Raw genomic sequence first — 21,836 nt, forward strand, 5'->3', positions numbered from 1 at the left:
GCACTCAACTCCCTTGGTCGACCATAGCAAGGCCTGTTCTGAGTGGAATTTTTCCTGTTAAATGTCTGTATGGTCTTGGCCACCGTGCTGCAGCTCAGTTTCAGAGTCTTGGCAGTCTTCTTAAAGCCTAGGCCATCTTTATGTAGAGCAACAATTCTTTTTTTCAGATCCTCAGAGTTCTTTGCAATGAGGTGCCATGTTGAACTTCCAGTGAACAGTATGAGAGAGTGAGAGCGATAACACCAAATTTAACACACCTGCTCCCCTTTTTTACCTTTAACAATACATTTAGTTTTGTTGGTGGAATACTTCCTGCAGTGCTATTATATTCTGCCGGCGGGGCGCACAGGGAGCCTTCACCATCAGCAGAATACAATGATCACTGTTAGAGGCTATAGCTGCCAGCAGTTATCAAGCAAAAAGAAAAAAAAAACAGGCTTTTTTTCCTCGAGTCAATTGATCGATCAACTTCAATACAACCAAACTGCCCGTAGATGGATAAAAACTCAGCCAGTGGCTGCTCTTTTTATATGGATGCTGTAGGAACTTATGGAAAGTCTGGTTTCTGGTACACTCTACTGAGTTCCACGGAGCACACCTCTCAGTCAGCAAAGTGCATTGAGTGCTGATGTATGTATCCAGAGGGTATCCTGGTCATAGGGTTGTAAATGAAAAGTTGTTCTTCTGTTGACCAGATTTCATGCTTTTAACGCTATAGTGGAGGGTGATAGGATTCCGGTTGCTGTAGGATAGTTGAAATCCCCGTTAAGACATTTTCACGCATGTGATCCTGTGTGACATGTCTGCTGATAATGGAGCCAAGACATAATTGAACAGCAAGTAACCATGAACTCATGTTGAGGGCAGACCACTGGTTTCAGAGTTTGGCATAGCATGTGAGCATTTTTGTTAGCAACTGTTTAATTGCTTGTATAACAGGTGCAGAACTGAAAGATTTCTGTGGACTTGTTCCTAATGCTTTTTCCATCCTATAATCTGCATGGAAGAGACTGCCCCTAGACAAACCTTTTCATTTTTAGATTTTTTTTCTTAGAGCTACAGTTGGCCAAGGCAATTTTCAACCCTAAAGTGAACCTGCTTCCAATCCTTTAAACATGCAGTAGATACGTTTTAAAATAAGCCTTCACTGACCTCTGTAGATACAGGTACGGTGGAACAATTCAACCTCAAAGACTCAAAGATCAAAGCAGAAGCACTGCAGTCCTTTAAAGAAACCCCCCCCCCCCTTCCTGCAAGAAAATGACACGCGGCCTTTCTTTGTTGTGGTCACCTTTTCTGTCTCCTTGCATCCGGTGTCCCTGCTCCCACACCTTCAATTTGAAATTGTATGTCCTCCCACACGTGTAGGATGGAGCTCATGCATCGTACCACGCATTGGTTTAAAAAAATACCTCAAATACCAGGTCTCGATTGCAAATGAGTTCACTGTCGTATGGCACACGCACAAGATGAAGCTCACGATGGCATGCACTTCATCTTGCACATGCGCTGTATTACAGGTCCTTCCTGAAGGCTCTAGTGACCTTACTTTCAGGGGGGGGGGGGCTGCGTCACTAGTGCCTTCTGGGGGAGCAGGAAAGTGGGTGCAATAAAGTCAATGCAATAATGTTTAATTTTTTTCCTAATCAGGTAAAGCTGGTTATACATGGATCGAAATTCAGCTGGTTTAGCATGGACTGGCCGAATTTTGATCCATGTGTGGCCACTGCGGTTAAACGGGAATCAATCTAATGATCAACTACAATTCAACCGCCCTGTTGGATAAAATCTGCTTGATCAGCACCAAAGGCAGTAGGCTGCAGCACCGATCGGTGTATTAGACAGTGGGGAAGTCTTCCCACTTTCACAATACAATAGCGCAGCGGGCAGGATTCCCCCATCCACTCCCATGTGTGGAAGGGGGAATTAGGACCTTTTTTTTTTATTTCATTCAAAGCCGCTGGTTGAATAAAAAAAAAAAATTGACCCATGGCCTTAGATGATTTTGCATCATACAGAGATGCATGCCAATGTGAATTTTAGTAGAAGGAGCAAAGGTATGCTTTATGTCCTTCCCTCAGCAGCTCCCCCCTCCTAGCAGTGACCTGACAGCTCCCTTCTCCCCTCTACCAACATTGACTGTGCAGCTCACCTCTCCCTGCTCCCCCCCTCCCCCCTCCCCCCTCCCAGCAGCGTTGAACATCTCGGCTCCCTCTTCTCTTCCCTCTCCGATTTTACACCATACTATTTAGCAAGGCAAATAATTAGAAACGCAACATATTTGCAGTCCATCTAAAAAAACAGCCTTTTCTTAGCCCACCTTCATTAACCCTTAAAAGAGAATTTACAACGAATACACGTAATGATCATTTTTTTTAAAGGGGTATATTGCTAGAGATTGGGTTTAATTAATGCACCACATCCCTATATAAAGATAAAGACAAATGGGTGTGGAAGTGGGACTTTAGAGGTGCCAATAATTATGTAAGATGGAGAAAAACTCTCCATCTTACATAATTATTGGCACCTCTAAAGTCCCACTTCCACACCCAGTTGTCTTTACGTAAAGATCATTGTTTTAGGTAATCCTTGGAACTAAATAGAACAAAAATGTAAATTACATAGAAGGGGAAAAAGTAAAAAGTATGCATTTATTTTCATGTGTGTTTCATTGGTACTTTATATTTAAATACCAGTATAACAGAAGAAAAGGAAAGCTTTTATATGAAGTATATAGAAATGTAAAACGTGCTTTAGATTAAACGGTGGTGGGAAGATAAATTGTGTTGGTGGTGTGGCAGCTCCAATGAAGGCAGAATTCTGGAGGAATTTGCGGGTTTGATGTGCTGTGGACAGGAAATTGCCTCTCTGGGGGACAGGCCCAAAAAAAACCTCGTTTTACAAGACTTCCTGCTATTACTCAGCACGCTGGTGAAATGGATATCGTTGTACACCATTGCCTTTTGAATTTATTAGCATTTTCTGTGCCAGTGACCTTTCTAGATTTTATTTTTAGTTTAAAGAGTTATGTACAGCCAAAACTTTTCCTAGAAAAGGGTTAAAAACTCTGCCAGGTTATTTTTTGTTGGCTGTGTACCATTGGGGAAATTTCCCTTTACGGTTCCAGAGATGCAGCAGGTAATAAAGAGGAACTTCACCCCTACCTAGCATTTTTTTTATTCTCCTGTAATTGTTCCTGTATGTAAATTATACATATTTACTAGTCTATAAACTCCAGCATTGTCATCCTTGCAGCCCAATGTTCTGATTTGTCACTGCGCTCCCATGCTGCCATCTTGGTTTCACACATCGCAGACAGGCTGTGGATCTCTCCAAGTCCATGGAACCTGGCAGAGCTGTGCGGTATTTCTGCTCATTCCCAGAAACTCATGAACCTCGTACACTTGTGGTGATATGCCACGCAGTGGCGTAGCGTGGGGGGTGCTGGGGGGGCCAGCCGCACCGGGCGCAAAATCTGGGGGGGCGCATCCCGCGCCAGTGTCACTTAAACAGTCATAAAAAAAATGTTCCCGGCCGGCCCGACGTGCTCCTGAGGCGTCTTAGATTTCAAAATAGCGCCGCCCCGGCGCCAACATGTCACTGCGCATGTGCCGCTTCCGCTTGGGAAAGGCTGTACACGTTCGGCTATTCCTGGTTTGTGTAATTGTCAGTATAGTAATTAGGTAGGTCAGTGTAGTGGTCAGTGAAATAGTCAGGTAGGTCTGTGTAGTGGTGAGGTAGGTCAGTGTAGGTGTCAGTATAGTAATTAGGTAGGTTAGTGTAGTGATCAGGTAGGTCAGTGTAGGTGTCAGTATAGAAATGTGGTAGGTCAGTGTAGTGATCAGGTTGGTTAGTGCAGGAATAAGGTAGGTCTGTGTAGTGGTCAGCTAGGTCAGTGTAGGTGTCAGTGTAGTGGTCTAGTAGACTTGTGTAGGGGGCGCAAATTACTTACCTTGCCCCGGGCGCTGACAACCCACGCTACGCCACTGATGCCACGTGGCTCTGCCAGGTCCCATAGACTGACAGAGACTGACAGAGGCCTTCTGCTTTTTGCTCAGGGGGTTCCATGCGATTCTGCACATGCACAGACACACTGCACAGCTCTGCCAGGCCCTATAAATCCCATGGCATGTCTGCGTACGCATAAAATCACACTACATACATCACCTTCACCTATTTATTGTTTTAAAATGTTTTCCCCAATTTTGTCAGAGAAGAGAGTAACATTTATGGGTGAAGGTGATGTACCTTTAAAGGTAAATCTCACAAAGTGGAAAATTTTGAATTTCCTGATTGCTTTCTTTCTCAGTGGCAATGGTCACCAGTTCAAATAGATGCGTGATCTCCACAAAGGGGGACACATACGGCAAAAAAACGTATTCTTCCCCCATATGCATGCAGGTAGTGCAATTTACCACCACTCCCTTGTATTAGTGACTTGGGAACCTCTTTAGCATACCTGTCTCTAATGAATAGAGCATTCCCTAGTCACACCCAATACGAGGACCTTGCTGTTTATCCCGTACAAAAAGCCTCATGTAACACTGTCAGTGTTAGGTTTCCCAAATCTACCAATCGGATTCAAACCAACCTTGCGTGTTTTTATCTGACTGATAATACAACAGACAGACAGGAAGTTACACACAACATCCTTCAGGAAGCACCCTCCCAGTGAACATGTGAGGAGCTGTATGAACTCAGTGGGATATTGAGAACTTGGATTAAGGTGTGGTGAATAGACTTTATTTTAAGCAGACCTCCAATGCTTACATTTAGGAACACCTTAAGGACCCTGTCACGACCTTATAATATTGCAGGTAAATTGAGCGAAAAAGTGTTTTCTCCTTTTGTTTTTATTTATTTGCAATATGCCTGTAAACTTGCAAGAAAATCTGACTAGCCAATACCACAGCATTGCCCCTCTCTCCGTGCTGGTCCAGCTCCATCCACCCTCACCTCCTTACATAACCTTTTATGTAGCTGCCAGGGGAGGGGCAAAGAAGAATACGATGAAGTGGCACTGAATCTGCAGGGGCTGCTGACATCACATCCAAGATACAAATAATAAAATGGTTACCTGGTACCTAAAATGTAATGCCCCGATCCCTGTTCAGCACATACAATACAAAAATCATTTGGCATGTGGGACTTTAAATAAGGCATAACGTATTGCTGGCTTAAGCATTATTGATTTTTTTCAACACCACATGAAGTTTTTAATACATACATCACAGGGTTAAAAAGAACAAGTTTGTTTTTATATCTGACAAGCATCAACCTAAAATATATAATCATTTCATAGAATATTTCAAAGAACACATCCAATAAAAAAGGGGGAATGCATCCTAAAACTCAACCCGTTTCTTGACTATTGTCTTCACTTCCTCAGGAGTAGATTCTACATATTGTCTGTAGGAATCCAGCTTGAGCTCCTCTTTCATTTGGAACTGCAACTTTCAATGTGTGCACTTCTCTTTCATCTGTGGAAGCACATGGATCTTGGTCTTTCATTCCTTATCCATACAATGCCATGTGCTGTGTCTGGTTGTCTTGTTGGGGTGTCATGGGCCCCTTCCACAGCTCCCAGGTCAGATGCCCTGTGGTGGTTGTCATTTGGAAGTGTTACATCAATGTTTTCAAACCAATTATAAAGCTGGGTTCTTACAGAGAATATGTGGAAGCCATCTACTCCAAAGTAGAGATGGGCTCTGGCGTGTTCGGGATCCTAGTCCCAACCCACCTGCCCGAACCCGTTAGGAAGCCGACGCTGCACACCACCAATCACAGTGAGACAGTTCCCAGTCTGTGCAGCTGCGTACCGGGAAATGTCTCACTGTGGTGAGCAGTGTCGGCTTCCAGGTGGGATCAGGCAGGTGGGTTGGGACTAGGATCCCGAACATGTCTGAGCCCATCTCTACTCACTAAGAAAGTGAAGATAATATTCACCAAACATGTTGAGTTTTAGAATGCATTCCCCCTTTTTTATTGGATGTGTTCTTTAAAATATTCTATGAAATGGCTTTTATTTATTTCAACCCAAAAAGAAAAAAATGGTTTGCTGTAACTGCTGATAAAATTTTAGCTGGAGTTTGGCTTTAAGCGTTTGTAATCCCAACACTTTACATTCCTGATATGTGCCTGCTGTACCATGTACTTGTATTAGAAAATATCCTGTTCTTTGTATTGCTTCCTTTATTTGAAACCCCTGGTGTTCCTACCAGTCCTTCTGCTTTCCCTAGTAAAAACTGACCACACTAAGCAGCAGAGCACACTGTCGTCAGTTCTCTAGCTATGCTTGGAACTCAGTGTGCTCTCCTCCAATGATCAGACTTATCCTGACACGCCCCTGCTGAACAGCCATTCACTTTCAAGCTCAGTATGCTGCTTCTTCTCATCCCCCAGCTCTTATGCAGCTGAGAACAGAGGGAATGTGATCACTTATAAAAAAAAAAGGGGGAAAAGGTGTTTTTATAATGTTTTTTTTTTTTTTTATATCTATACAAAAATGTTTTGCCTTTCATTTTCTAATTTAAACGAAATGGGTTATTTTACATGGTGATCGTTTACAATCCCCTTTAGTTAGTGTATTAAATTCTGCTAATTTGTCTAAAACTCCCCTCTCCCCACATTGTTAATGCTGCTGTCCTAAGGTGCCCTCCTTCATGCAGAGTGTGGGGGGGGGGGACTCTTATACAGGAGGTGTGTTACTGGCCACATCACCAGGTAAAAACAGAGGGGAAAAAAGCCTAAAAATGAATTTTTGTTTAGGGTTAATAGCGATTAAATACACTCCCAGGCTGACAAATCATTATTTATGGATTAATTATTGCATATGGTTATGGTCACCACTAGGGATGCACCGATCCGATATTGGGATCGGATATCGGCGCTGATACTGCCAAAATAGCTGGATCGGGGGGATCAGTAAAATTAACTGATCTACGGGCCGATCCGGTTTTGCTGAGTCCCGGCTCAGCCGTCCCTTACTTGGTGTAGTAGTAGTAGTATGATGGTAGTATGGGATGGGAGCCGCTACTTCCTGTATAGGTCCGGCTTACAGGCGGAGTGATATCAGATGCACTCCGCCTGTGAATGGAGGAGCCATACACATGAAGCAGTGGCTTTGCTCTGTACTGCAGCCGCATGCATATTGTGTATGTGTGTAGTTCCGGATCGGTATCAGCAGATACACAATGCCAGGTATCGGTATCTTGACTAGAAAAGTCGGATCGGTGCAACCCTAGTCACCACTTCATGAGTGGGAACAGGCTTGACATGTTTGGTATCTATTTACTCAACACAACTTCATCTTATACCAAAAGATGGGTAATATTTTGTGTGCAAAAATGTACTTTATTGTAACTATATTGCAAATACCACCATTTTATTTTCCAGGCTCTCTGCTTTAAGAGAATGTGTTTTTCGGGTTTTAACCAATCTTCAGGTCTAAAATGCAAAAAATGGTAAAAGGTTTACCTGTCAACAAGTAGAAACATTAGGTAAACTGCTAATTCTATACAGTAAGCTCTGACTAAATCAGAAAGGCCATTTAGTACACCTTCCTCCATAGCAATCAGTCTTTGCTCTCCTGGTGGAATTTCTCATCCAACACTTCACTTCTGAGTGTTTTGAATGCCTGTTTCTGCCAGTTGTCACTTCTCACAATGCCAGCTGCTATATCACTAGCCTGCCCCAGGGACATGCAGCCATCCAACACATCTGGAAGGTTTCTGGTGCAGATTCTACTGGTGCCTGGAGCACAAGGACTGGCTGCAATGGTGGCCGTACTGGTAAATATTATAACTGTCAATGAAAATGCCATCCCAGGCACTCCTCTTCTTCAAAGATCATATATCAAGGCATTCACCAAATCCTGCAGACAAGTGTTGTCACGGACCACTCTGCAAACTATGCACTTACAAACATTCTGTCCCAATAGCATCCCAGCAATGCCATTGCTATATTTAGCCTACATCCAGATTTAGCTCCTCAGGACTGGTACACGTCTACAGAGATACAATATGCTTTGTGGTCCGTCTTATTACCGCATGTTGTTTTGCTGTAATGATTGCTTTTAGTTTAATTGCAGAACAGTCACCTCTCATTCCCCATTCACTGTTTAATCCAGTCTAGCATAAGATAACATTTAATGCCCAGTACACATGATCAGAAAATCAGACGAAAAATACAATTTTCGCAGCGATCATGTAATAATCTGATCGTTCGTACACCACTTTCGAGAGCCGATCAAGAACGAAGGGACAAACACGAAGACTGTTCTCGTACGATAACCTAACGAATGATTTTCGTTTAATCAGTACAGCATTCATCTGAAAAAATTAAGAAGACCAAGAACACGCATGTTAGGAAACGTAAGAATACATTACAATACAATACATCACTTCCAAAGTTGTATTCAGTCGTATGAGAATTTTCGTAACTTTAGTAAGCTCTTTATTTTCGATAGGAGGCTAGCTTGCAAAAATAAAAATGAACGATCATCCATTGGATATTCTGGTTGTGTGTACAAGGCTTAAAGTGGGACACCAAAGTGAATGAAAGCATGCACATTAGGAAACCGGCCTTCGCTGCCGGTTTCCCTTACCTAAAATGCTGGCGCCTGCATCTAAAGCCGATTGAAGAATCGGCTCAGGCAGACATCGCTTGATCCCTAGACAGGAGAGTGTCCTTATATTAAAAGTCAGCAGCTACAGTATTTTTTTTTTTTGGGGGGGGGGTGGGGGGTGGAGTCTGTAGCTCCTCTTTAAGGGCACATTTACACCAGAAGGCACACATTAGGCTCGTCTGCAGTTGTGCGCTTTTTTAAACTCTGCTGAAATGTCACACAATGGCATTTCATAGAACTTTATGCACTGCAGGGCGTTGTGATGTGTTGTAGTGCATCACAACACGCCATGCTGTGTAAAAATAAAATCAGGGCATCGCAGGACATAAGGTAAATTGCCTTGTTCATGCATTGGGACAAGGTACCCAACGCAGCCCAGTTCACGTTTTGAATGGGCTCTAAGGCTGGATATATAGTAGAAGGCTTGGAATTCAGCCAATTCCTACTGAAAATGCTAAAAATAGGGTAGTGGGTGGCCCTGCAAGACTTATCTGGCTTGACGAAAGTCTATTTAAAAATTTGACTGACCCATCAGATGTAGTCACTGTTCAGCAGCTTATTTCTTTCATCCACATCATTAGCATTGGTGGTGTAATTAAGTGAGTGATTTTTATTTTTTTTTTACTCTGTCTCTGGCAGGCTTGTAGGCAGATGCAGTCAGCATTCTCCACTGCAGGTGGCGCTTGACCGCAGTGGCAATGTAGAAGGGAGAGGAAGTTGGGAGAAGCTGAGTTTCTCTATGATTTCCTCAGTCACTCGGGGCAGTGATCCGGTTGAATGCACATGCCTCATGTGACCCTTGTGGCCATCCTAGGTCAAGCAGAGTCTATTTAAGACTCTGACCCTTGGGTTTAGTGCTCTTTATGCGAGTGGACAGGTTCCCTGTCTAACAGGGACCATACCAAAAATAGGTAGAGGTTCTGGTGGAGCAGAGAGAGAGAGAGCAAGGACCCCACCTATCTTTTTTAGAAAGCTTCCCGGTTGGGTTGGACTGCCACACTTTACTCCTCGTGGCAGACGTTATTGGCCTCCCTGAGTCTTCTGATCGCTGTAAATCCGCTGTACAGTTTTAAGTGGCTCTGTACGGGTGAGCCTCCCCACCAGGCCTGTTTGTGCTGTTAACCTGCAGTTTCAATACATCGTTCTTCACAAATTGGGACTCTGTGTGTTTACTGTCTACCACACCACTCTACACCAATCCAACAGGCTGTACACCCTGAAATATGAGCCATCCGTGTTCAGCCTAAGGGAAATGGGGGGATGCTGTAGTCCAGGGTATGTAGGAAAAGATTGCAGCAGTCACAGCTTCTGTTCATATATTGTTCACAGTAACCAGAATCCTGTCCTTTTCATCCATGTGTACTGTGGGAGTTAGGAAAGAAAAATTGTTTCTCTTTGGGTAATTCAGTTTAGAGGGCACTTATTTATTAAATTGCTAATCATCTAACATTCTGGACTGCTTGTAGTAACCAATGAGATCATTTTGCACATTTTGGCACTGTGAAATAAAGAATCTGGTTCTCTGTGACGCCGTTCTTTCCTCAGTGATAAACAAGGAACACATTTCCTAATAAGGGAGACAGAAGTGAATAGTTGTAACTCTGATCCTTTGTTTTGCAGGGAACTTCGAAATAACTTGATCAGTTTAATTGAACCTGGTGCCTTTTCGGAACTTGCATCTCTTAAACGACTGTAAGTATTCAGATTTTTTATTAAAAGATTGCTATGTACATAAGAACAAGAACTACGCTTTTCATTACCATGTCCTAACCACAGAACACTTTTAAACAATTTGTTTTGCAAGCCTGCCAAGCTCTGACTTTGTTCCTTTGTACTTTGTGTCATAGAGCTGATTGAATCCAGATACGGTTTAGCTCTCTTGTTCCTTAGACGGGATGAAGGTCACTTCACATTCAGGCTTTAAAAAAATGCAGGGCCTTGTTCAGCTATCCAAGATAGTACAAAATTCTTTCTTTGAGCTTTATTATTAAGAGACTCTCTTTTAAAAAGAAAAAAAAAACCTTGTAAAAATATAAAACACAAATAAATGGTATCAATTAAACTCCAAACTTTCTGCATGATTAACAGCTAGCACAATATAGCACTAAGCTACTGTGTGTATATGTGTGCGTATGTGTGTGTGTGTGTATGTATATATATATATACTGTATATCTATATGTGTAGCGCTACCCCCACATGAGCTGCTTAAATAATTGTGACTGGGTCGTTCACTGATTAATTCACTGCCAGTCACATGGTTTTTTGCACACAGCCAGGTACACACACTCTTCCGCTTAGTTGTCTCCAATGACCAGTCTAAGGGATGTGTTTTTTTTATTTTATTTGGAGAGCTTGGATAGGAGAAGGAATTTAGTAGGATACTCCAAATTACCTATTCACGTGCAAGGACAAGTTCTTCAATAGAACTGTGTAGCAGACTGACAGTAGCACTATGCAGCAAGCTGTACAGAATTAGGCAAGTCCCTTTTGTAATAGAAGGAATTTGGTGGACCTTGCTTCTTCAAGACACTAGCTGGTGCCCCTTTTAGCTTACCCCCAGTATGCTGAATTCTAGCACAAAGAGGGGGATTTTAGTAACAACAGTCTTTGGGATCACTTTAGGGAGTCTGTACTCACAAGGCCCTGGCCACAGGTCACCTTCCTCCATGATACCAGACAGGTTCAGTGGACATCCTCTCTATCAGCTTGCTAGGGAACCATGGGTTGTAGCTTCAGTGTTTCAGGCCCTCAGGTCACCCACCTGAGGCCGTATGGCAGCCTGTGCTGTGGAGAGACAGCAGCTGGACTAGACCACGAGCCCATGTGCTCACCAGATCTAAATACAGTCACCCAGCATGCCTTGGGGCTCATCCCCATTTAATTGGCCAGTGCATTATAGACATCCCATGCTCTCATCTGCCAGTTTTCCACCCACTATCTAGTATATTCCATTGCTACTGGATCAGTGTGAAACATTAGGACAGCATGAGCAGCACCAGAACACACTAAGCAGACCTCACTAAACAATAACAGCTCTCTGTTAAGCAGACAGCACATAACTTTTGCCGGGCTATCTTAATGTTGAGCAGAGAAACCAAAAACAATATGCACCCACTCTAGCACCTAACTAGGAGGATGCTACATATATATATATATATATAAAATGTGTAAATATTTGTTACAGTGGGCATGTTACCGTGCTTGGATTATCTTGACAATTATACGATTGTTTAATGCAGAGGTCCCCAAGCTGTTCAATTAAAGCAGGAGTGTCAAACTTAATTTCATCACAAGCCACATCAGCAATATTATGGTTGCCCTTAAAGGGGCAGTTGTATCTGTAAGACTAGATGTCCAGATCAAATCCCCCCCACCAGCAGAAGTTGAGTCCTGCACCCTCCCTTAAATCACAGTGCACCCCCCCCCCTTACCTTGTGTGGCTGCTGAGAACAACCTAGGGTGGAGCTGGGAAGTAGAAAGTGCAGGGTCTAGAGGAGAACCCAGGGAGGGCTGGAGTCAGCTGCTGGAGTCAGCTAAATGCTAACACCAGGGAAGGCGGAGACAAGGTGGTCCTGCAGCTGCACAGAGAGGCGCAGGATCTGTAGATTGGGGGGGGGGGGGCGGGTGGTGCAGAGACCAGCCTTTTTTTTGGCTGCACAGAGAAGCGCAGGATCTGGAGGAGGAGTTGAGACAAGGTGGGAGCGAAGATGAGGGGGATGCCACAGCTGTAGGAGAGGTGTGAGGGCCACATGAAATGGCCTGGAGGGCACCTGCAGGCTTTATGCTTGACATATGTGAATTAAAGGACAGGTTAAAGGTCTCTTAGCCTCTTTGGGGTAGGAATTTGGCTAGTAGAAACAAAACAAACTCCCCTCATGTTAGATGTTTCTGAGAGTAATAAATGCCCTTGCGCTAGTGGTCCGTGTGACTAAAAATTCCCCTGTGTTGATGGCCAGTGGGAGTATTAAATGCTCCAGCACTTGGGGGACGTAATGCATGATCCAGTATCAGAGGTTGGTGGGAGTAATAAATGCTGCAGCATCAGTGGTTGGAAGAAGCAATAAATGCTCCAGCAGTTGATGGAAGTAATAAATGCTTCATCATCAGAGGTTGGTGGAAGTAATAAATGCTCCAGCATCCGAGGTTGGTGGAAGTAATAAATGCTCCAGCATCCAAGGTTGGTGGAAGTAATAAATGCTCCAGCATCCGAGGTTGGTGGAAGTAATAAATGCTCCAGCATCCGAGGTTGGTGGAAGTAATAAATGCTCCAGCATCCAAGGTTGGTGGAAGTAATAAATGCTTCAGCATCAGAGGTTGGTGGAAGTAATAAATGCTCCAGCATCCGAGGTTGGTGGAAGTAATAAATGCTTCAGCATCAGAGGTTGGTGGAAGTAATAAATGCTTCATCATCAGAGGTTGGTGGAAGTAATAAATGCTTCAGCATCAGAGGTTGGTAGAAGTAATAAATGCTTCAGCATCAGAGGTTGGTGGAAGTAATAAATGCTTCAGCATCTGAGGTTGGTGGAAGTAATAAATGCTTCAGCATCTGAGGTTGGTGGAAGTAATAAATGCTTCAGCATCAGAGGTTGGTGGAAGTAATAAATGCTTCATCATCAGAGGTTGGTGGAAGTAATAAATGCTTCATCATCAGAGGTTGGTGGAAGTAATAAATGCTTCAGCATCAGAGGCTGGTGGAAGTAATAAATGCTTCAGCATCAGAGGTTGGTGGAAGTAATAAATGCTTCATCATCAGAGGTTGGTGGAAGTAATAAATGCTTCAGTATCAGAGGTCAGTGGGAGTAGTTAACACCCCTGCATTGGAGGTCATTGGAAAAAATAAATGTCCCTGCTTTTGAGGTCAGTGAAAGTAATAAATGCCTCTGCACCAGTGTTTAGTAGGAATAAAAATTGCCCCGGTGTAAATGATAATAAATTCTCCAGCATCAGTGGGATTTATAAATGCTTCAGTGTAAGTGAGAGTAAAAAAATGCCCTGGCATCAGTGGGAGAAAAAAAATGGAGCCAAAATGGATTTTGAAATTCCTACCCCCCAGCATTGATGCTCTATAGCAGTGGTCCTCAACCCTGGCCTACAGGGCCCACTAACAGGCCAGATTTTCAAGATAACTGAAATACATCCCAGGTGATATCATTTGCTGCTCAGTGATTGCAGTACTCTAGTCTGCATCTCCCCAAGGTAATGACTAAAATCTGGCCTGTTAGTGGGCCCTGTAGGCCAGGGTTGAGGACCACTGCTCTATAGAACTTACCTGTATGCAGGCTCCATGTCCCAAGCTGCTTCTTGCGCAGGCGTCCCAGCCACTTAACAAGCACCATGGGGTAGGAGTTTATTCCGCCAGGCGCTGCCTGCAAAAGGTTGCTGGTGCTAGAATGCTCTGCCACTTTGACATCCGCTCCCCCTGGATTTACAGCGGGTGGTCACTGCCAGGCACAGGCTATATATTGAAGACTGCTAGTTTAGTACGTTTCATTACCAGTCCCCCTTCCTCCAGTCTGTAGCTGCTAATTACAGTGATGTGAATGTTTGTCTAACCCAAACATTGCTGGAAGCAGAGTCAGTCACGAGTTGATGTAAAATTACATCTTCAATGTTCTTACTTATGCAAATGTATTATAAAAATCAATGTTTTTCATGTGACTGGCTTGATGGCAGGCTGATTTGTGTTTGGTGAGGAAGAACTTAACTTTTGGCTTGGGGGCGCAGAGAATTAAAAGCCAGCCCCGATTACTCATTTCAAATTTTTATTTTGTTATAATATTAGCAGCAAAAAAATCTTATTGTCTCATTAATGCAATTACCTGCACTTGAAATTGCACTCTAATTATAGACGCATAAATAGGCTAAGTTAGCCCATATAAGTTTCAATTAAACTCCAAAATGTCTGTATTCTAATAATAGAGTATTCTGTTTTTTTAGAGACCTTGCCAATAACCGGATTGGATGCCTCAATGGTGATATGTTTAAGGGACTCCCCAACCTGGTTAAACTGTAAGTACAATCTTCTTACCATTGTTTGTGTGAGATTCTGTGTTTTCTACCAGCAGAGACTTGTCATCTACTCTAAGGCTTTGCCGAATACACGTGTATAAAACAATGCAACGTATATTTAATAGGAAGATGCTGATAGAATAATGTGAACATGCTTGTTCCACCCAATCAGATTTGTGCAAGTCAGAGTACTTATGATTTAAAGAATAATTACACTTGGGGAGAATAAAACACAGGGCTGAAATAAATGAAGTCTATTACCTATAATAGCGTACCTTTTCTAAAGACAAAGTTGAATGACGAGCCTGAACAGGTCCCTCAGTGTTGTTTATATGATGCAGCTCATTGTCTTTGCTGGCTCATGTATAGATTGTGTAGGTGGAATTTAGGAGGTATTTGTGTCAGACTGGTCTTTCACCATGAGCCGCTCCTCCTGGTATCCCATCTGCATGTTGCAGATGAGTGCCAGTGAGGAGACACAGAAATGTAGGATGCAACCCACCCTCCAGGAGCCATAAAACATATTCACTTCTTCTCAGTAAAAGGCTTAGGCCCCTTTCACACAGGCTTTCCGATCAGGTCTGTCTGTCAGTTTTTTCAGGCAGACCTGATCGGATGCTCCATGCATCCCTATGGAGCGGCAGATGTCAGCGGTGACATCTCCTCTGACAGCCGCCACTATCCAATCTTATCCTTTCCATGAAATCCAGATGGATGGAAACCCTATTTTCTATCCGTCTGGAGGATCGAATAGGATCGAATGAAAATGGACAGGCGGTACGCTTTCATCCGATCTCCCATAGATAGAGCAGAGTGGGGATCTGACCCCACTGAGCAAAACGGAGTCCCATGGGCGGAAAGCGCGTGTGAAAGGACCCCAAGTAGTTATACTTCTGTACATAGGTGTTTACTGCTGAAACCTAAAGTGATACTAAAGTCTCATTTTTTTTTTTCTATAAAAATACCAAACTTATTATACCTACCTGCTCTGTGTAGTGGTTTTGCACAGAGTAGCCCCAATCCTCCTGTTCTCAGGTCCCTTTTGGCGCTCCTGGCCCCTCCCTCCTGTTGAGTCCCCCCACAGCAAGCAGCTTGTTCTGGAGTGCACCCAAGCCGACCAGCAGCTACGTGTATCCATTCAGACACGGAACCGCGGTTCAACCCTGCCCCTCTTTCTCCTCATTGGCTAACTTACTGTAGTTTGACAACAGCGGGAGCCAAAGGCACTCTTTGACATCACTGGATCGAGAGGGGGCTCTGTTAGGTATTGGGGGCTGAGAGGGGCTGCTGCACACAGAAGGCTTTTTATCCTAATGCATAGAATGCATTAAGATTAAACAAAAACCTTCTGCCTTTACAATCACTTTAAAGCAGTAGTAACCACTTGCTTCCTGAGCACTTATACGCCCTTCCTGCCCAGCCAATTTTCAGCTTTCAGCGCTCTCAGTTTGAATGCCAGTTGCGCGGTCATGCAACACTGTACCTACATTAAATTTTTATCATTTTTTTTACACATATAGAGCTTTCTTTTGGTAGTATTTAATCACAACTAGGCTTTTTTTTTTGCTAAACAAACAGAAAAAAAAACTGAAAATGTTGAAAAAAAGTAAGTGTTATTTTGTTATAAGTTTTCAAACCGGTAATTTTTCTCCACTGATAGGCGGCATTGATAAAGTGGCACTGATCGGTGGCACTGATGAGCACCAATCAGGAGGCACTGATGAGGTGGCCCTGGTGGGCACTAATGATGAGGATCTGGTAGGTGGCACTGGTGGGCACCGATTAGCAGTACTGATGGGCACTCATAGGTAGCACTGGTGGGCACTGATTAGCAGCACTGGAGGGCACTGATTTTGCAGCACTAGTGATCACTAAGGGGACCGATGTCCCTCTAACAGGAGCCATTTAACAGCTTGCTTCTTTTCTTCATGCTGACAGCGGGAAGGAAAAGAAAAAAAAAAACGCATCTGATCAGCTGTCATTTACCCTGCTCTGTGATCAGCCGAGTCCCAAGGACTCTGCACGTGTGGGCGGCGCAAGAACGGGAGGATGTCTATGTACCCCCTCCCGGCATTTTAAGACCGCGCTGTAGACTTCTTTCGGCTTTAGCACGGGCGAAAGTGGTTAAACTCAAAAGCAAACGTTTTATTATATTGCAGCTTACCAATTCTTAGATGTGGCTCTTTTTTCTTTTATTTTCACATGATGATCCAGTCAGTAAGTCTGTTTTTCAATAGAGCAAGCTGTCCTGCAAATGTAATAGTTACAGGGTTGAGGGCAACCATTTAACACTGACAGAGGCTTTTATAATCCGCTTTTATTTTATTTTTATTTTTTTTTATGTAAAACCTTTATATTCAACTTAAGTGTTGTCATCATAACTGCCTATAAAGTGTGAGGTGGAGTTCAGCTTCAATTCATTCGTTTTTTTAAATCTGTTATTCCATCTAACACTCCCCTCTCCCCAGACTGACAATGCTGCTGTGTAAAGATGCCCCCTGTGCTCCTTTATCCAGAGTAGGGGCACACTAATACATGAGATGTGTTAATAGCCAGATCACCAGGTGAAAACAGAGGGGGAAAAAGGAACAAAAAAGAATGCAGCCACCATATCTAATGATTGGTAAGCTGCAGTATATTACATTTTTGGTTTTGGGCTTTATACCCCACATCAATGCAAAGAGGGAGAACCTAGCCACGAAGGTGGTAGAGAAACGGACAAAATCATTTCCTTGGTAAACATTCCCTTCCTTTTTCCTTTCTCTGAAGCGTTTCACATTAATTTCCGACTTGTAAGTGGGTTCTTCCAAAAATATTTTTAGATCCATTATGTACAACGCAAGTAGAACAAATGTTTACCAAATGTGGGGAAACTTTGAAGGAAATGTAGATGATGCGGTTTCCAAGTATTCCAGTTTGTATTCTCAGTTCATAAATTACAGTATTTGCTGGGTAACTGAAGCTGGTTCAGTTGTTTAAACATCAGATTATTATTATACAGGATTTACAATGTAGAGGGGAGAGAGTAAAATTACAATACAGTTCTATACAGAAGGGGCAGGAGGACCCTGCTCATGGAGCTTACAATCTAAAGAGCATCAGATTGATGTGGATGAGTTATCTCAAGATGTCCATGATTTGTTGGTAGGAAATTTCTACCCATTGCTGATAATAATCTCCTGTTTACAAGGCTGCATATTTCATTTCGATGGTGCAAGTTGTAATCTTACATCAGCTCTGCCTGTACTGTATGTTTATGTGGTTCTCTTCTAAATATCAAACTCCTCAAAGCAGAGAATGGACATATCTGTTGCACCCACAACTTATATGATCTGTTGTCAGGTAGTCTGATCTGCCTTTCTTATGGACATCTTCGAGTAAAACAGAGCTTTGCCCAGGCCACCAGGAGTTAAAGCAAAGCCTTGTGACCTCCAATGAAAGCAGAAATATAAGCATGTTTAGTAAATGTACAAAAACAAGCAGGTAAGGGTATGTGTGAATCTCAACTTTTTGTGTAAAATTCAAACTCCCTACTGCCCCTCTCACCTACTCCCTACCTATGGATTAGTGAGGCTGCCTATCATATTGGAGCACCAACAGTAGCTGGGAAGGGGCAGGACCAAGCCCAAACAGACAAAAAACAAGGGCCTCATTCCCATAACCCTGGCTGGTGGTTGTGGGGGTCTACTTATTGGAATCTGGAAGCCCCTATTAACAAGGGGGCCCCCAGACCCCCCCCCCCATGTAAGTGAGTATGAGGTACATAGTACCCCCTCTCACCTACTCCCTACCTATGGATTAGTGAGGCTGCCTATCTTATTGGAGCACCAACAGTAGCTAGGAAGGGGCAGGACCAAGCCCAAACAGACAAAAAACAAGGGCCTCATTCCCATAACCCTGGCTGGTGGTTGTGGGGGTCTACTTATTGGAATCTGGAAGCCCCTATTAACAAGGGGGCCCCCAGACCCCCCCCCCATGTAAGTGAGTATGAGGTACATAGTACCCCCTCTCACCTACTCCCTACCTATGGATTAGTGAGGCTGCCTATCTTATTGGAGCACAAACAGTAGCTGGGAAGGGGCAGGACCAAGCCCAAACAGACAAAAAACAAGGGCCTCATTCCCATAACTCTGGCTGGTGGTTGTGGGGGTCTACTTATTGGAATCTGGAAGCCCCTATTAACAAGGGGGCCCCCAGACCCCCCCCATGTGAGTATGAGGTACATAGTACCCCCTCTCACCTACTCCCTACCTATGGATTAGTGAGGCTGCCTATCTTATTGGAGCACCAACAGTAGCTGGGAAGGGGCAGGACCAAGCCCAAACAGACAAAAAACAAGGGCCTCATTCCCATAACTCTGGCTGGTGGTTGTGGGGGTCTACTTATTGGAATCTGGAAGCCCCTATTAACAAGGGGGCCCCCAGACCCCCCCATGTAAGTGAGTATGAGGTACATAGTACCCCCTCTCACCTACTCCCTACCTATGGATTAGTGAGGCTGCCTATCTTATTGGAGCACCAACAGTAGCTGGGAAGGGGCAGGACCAAGCCCAAACAGACAAAAAGCAAGGGCCTCATTCCCATAACCCTGGCTGGTGGTTGTGGGGGGTCTACTTATTGGAATCTGGAAGCCCCTATTAACAAGGGGGCCCCCAGACCCCCCCCCCCCCATGTAAGTGAGTATGAGGTACATAGTACCCCTACCCATTCAAAAAAGTGTCAAAAAGTAAAGACAATTTTTGACAATTTCTTTATTAAAAAAAAAAGTGTCCCCCGATGTAAAGCCATCATCAATCGCAAACCCGAAAAAGAAAAAAAAAAAAGCTCCGCCTGCGAGGATGGCTGACCGACAAATGCCTCCTCTGCTGTTTGACAGTTCTTTTATAGGTAAGGGCAGGGCCACCTGGGGATGTCACCTGGTGACACCGCCCCTTGTGACATCACAGACGGGTGCATGCCCCCTGCCTGCAGACCCCCACAACCACCAGCTAGGTTTGTAGGGATGAGGCCCTTGTCCCCATCAACATGGGGACAATATGCTTTGGAGTGGGGGCAGAGCCTCCCAAAAGCACCCACCCCCCTATGTTGAGGGCATGTGGCCTGGTATGTTTCAGGAGGAGGAGGGTCATTTCATTCTTTTTTTTTTTTCCTTTAGAAATGTCATTTTTGCTGCAGCATGTTCTATACATGCTACAGATGGTATGCATTGGCAGGGGGGTGCTTTTTTTTTTTTTTTCAAACTTTTTAATTGTCGGCATGTTTTTTTTTTTTTTTTAATATTAACGGTAAGCGTGTTGGGAAAAATCTTATTTTGTTTGTTCTGTGCAAAGCCTTTTTATGTGCAGTGTTGTGCACCTTACTCTGAAAGCTTGTTGTAAATGGGAGAGGTTGGCATTTTTGTTTAGCTTGCAGTACCAAACTTGACCCTAACAGAGAATTGGGAGATTTGGATAAAACCTCAACTGCTTCATCTGTTCAACACATGGTCAGTTTGAATTGCCGAGATCTGTGATAGGTTTCCATAGAGTGTGAAAGGACTAGAACATCTGTTGGGTTTTTTATTGCTATCAGGGTCCCTATTGAGGAAATTAATTTTTCTGTCACTGTGACAAGATGTGAGAGAACCTCGCCAGCAGGAACACAGACCGGAATGAAAGCTTGACAGGATCCAAAATTCACCATTGTATTTATAGAGTTTTTAAATTGACAAATGCATACAAATTATAAAGAATTCCCCTAACTACTTTTTAAAACAGGGAAAATGCAGTAGAAACCTGACAGAGGTTTTAGTTGTTTCCCGTTCACATTTTAAAGATGAGCTTCACCCAATTGATATTTATTTTGTTTTCAGTGAAAGACACAAATCAAGGCTGATTGCATAAGTATTTTTAATCCACTTTTTGCATCATTCATCCTAAGATCCCTCCATTGTTGCTGGTCTTTGTGTCAGCTGAGTTCTCATTGGTGCCTGAGAGACTAAATAAGGCTGTAGACAGCGAATTTTGATTATTCTATGGCCATCCCTTTTGGATTATGTTGAACAGACAAGTTAGAAAACTTTTTTGTAGATCAGCGGCTGTAGCTAATCGGCTGCAGCCACTAATCAGTGTATTATGACAGCGGGGCCGGGACAAGGGAAAGCTGCCCAGTGTGTATTGTAGGGATGGGGGCTCTGCAAATTTCTTCTACTATAAGGCTGATGGGCATCACTACTTCTGTCGGTTTACCGCTGGAAGTGGCAAGGAGAGGAGGAGAGATGGGTGAAGATGCAGGCTGTGCTCTCTCCCCCTCCTCCTCCTCATAAGCTCGCACATAATGGGAGGGACGGGCCATTTGGCATCTTTGCCCTGGGCACTGGATGATCTTATGCTGGCACTGTCTGACAGCGCCAGGTCCCACAGGGCTGGATGTCGAATGATGAGGTGATCCAACAACAGTTTGAAACAATTCTAGCTGTTCTATTTTATAGACCGCAACATTGGCTGGTGAGTTTTACTTAAGGTGAAGGCAAGACACAGTGGTCTAATATTCTGGTAAAGGATTGTTTCAAACTCTTGTTGAGTCGTCTCATCATTGGACCTGTTATACCACTGTTTTATGTACAAGTTTTCAATATAATTGGACACGTTCATTTTGCACACGTGTAATCATTTTCTTTTTGTTTGACCACTGCACTTTTTTAATTTAGATTTAGTTTAGGTGTTTTTTGTGTATCTACACCTATTGCACGCAGCTCTTGTGCACCATTAGGCATTGACATACTTTTGTTGACTAGATGGAGGAATCTGTTCTGTTGACAAAACCAGACCTGGCCAACTTAAGGCAGACACTTCTAATATTGAAGCTAAATGCCAGACTGTAAGAGTAAAAAAAAAAGGCCTGTCCACACAAAAGTCATAGTCGAATAATCCAATAGGTAAACACCAATGGAATGAGTATCCAACTGGCATCTTATGTCTATCATTGATTCTATCAGTGAGACCTGCCATAGATTTTAGCCTTCTTCCCACCAACCTTGGAGTAGTTGGGTCGTCTGGTACAACCCGGGCTGTTCTCACTTCTCCTGCTGTGTTCTCCTTTGTATAAAATACGCTGAGGAGAGTGTGGGACTCCTTGCTAAGTGCCCCAGCCTTTCCCACCTGGGAACCCCAGTGCATTGATCTCACCTCCTTTGTCCTGGAGAGATATATGATATACTACT

At 43.6% G+C, this 21,836-nt stretch overlaps 1 protein-coding gene across 1 annotated transcript in view; it reads left to right on the top strand.

Moving 5' to 3' along the window:
• The window catches only part of ADGRA3 (adhesion G protein-coupled receptor A3), a 100,617-nt gene that overhangs the window by 36,317 nt on the left and 42,464 nt on the right, over positions 1 to 21,836 (top strand). Inside the window, exons 3-4 of the mRNA XM_082259919.1 lie at positions 10,247 to 10,318; positions 14,565 to 14,636. Coding sequence (XP_082116045.1) covers positions 10,247 to 10,318; positions 14,565 to 14,636 — 144 coding nt within the window. The remainder of the gene's footprint in view (positions 1 to 10,246; positions 10,319 to 14,564; positions 14,637 to 21,836) is intronic.

Source organism: Pelophylax lessonae (genome assembly GCF_965119305.1).
Source record: "Pelophylax lessonae genome assembly, chromosome: 1".
Taxonomy (NCBI): domain Eukaryota; kingdom Metazoa; phylum Chordata; class Amphibia; order Anura; family Ranidae; genus Pelophylax; species Pelophylax lessonae.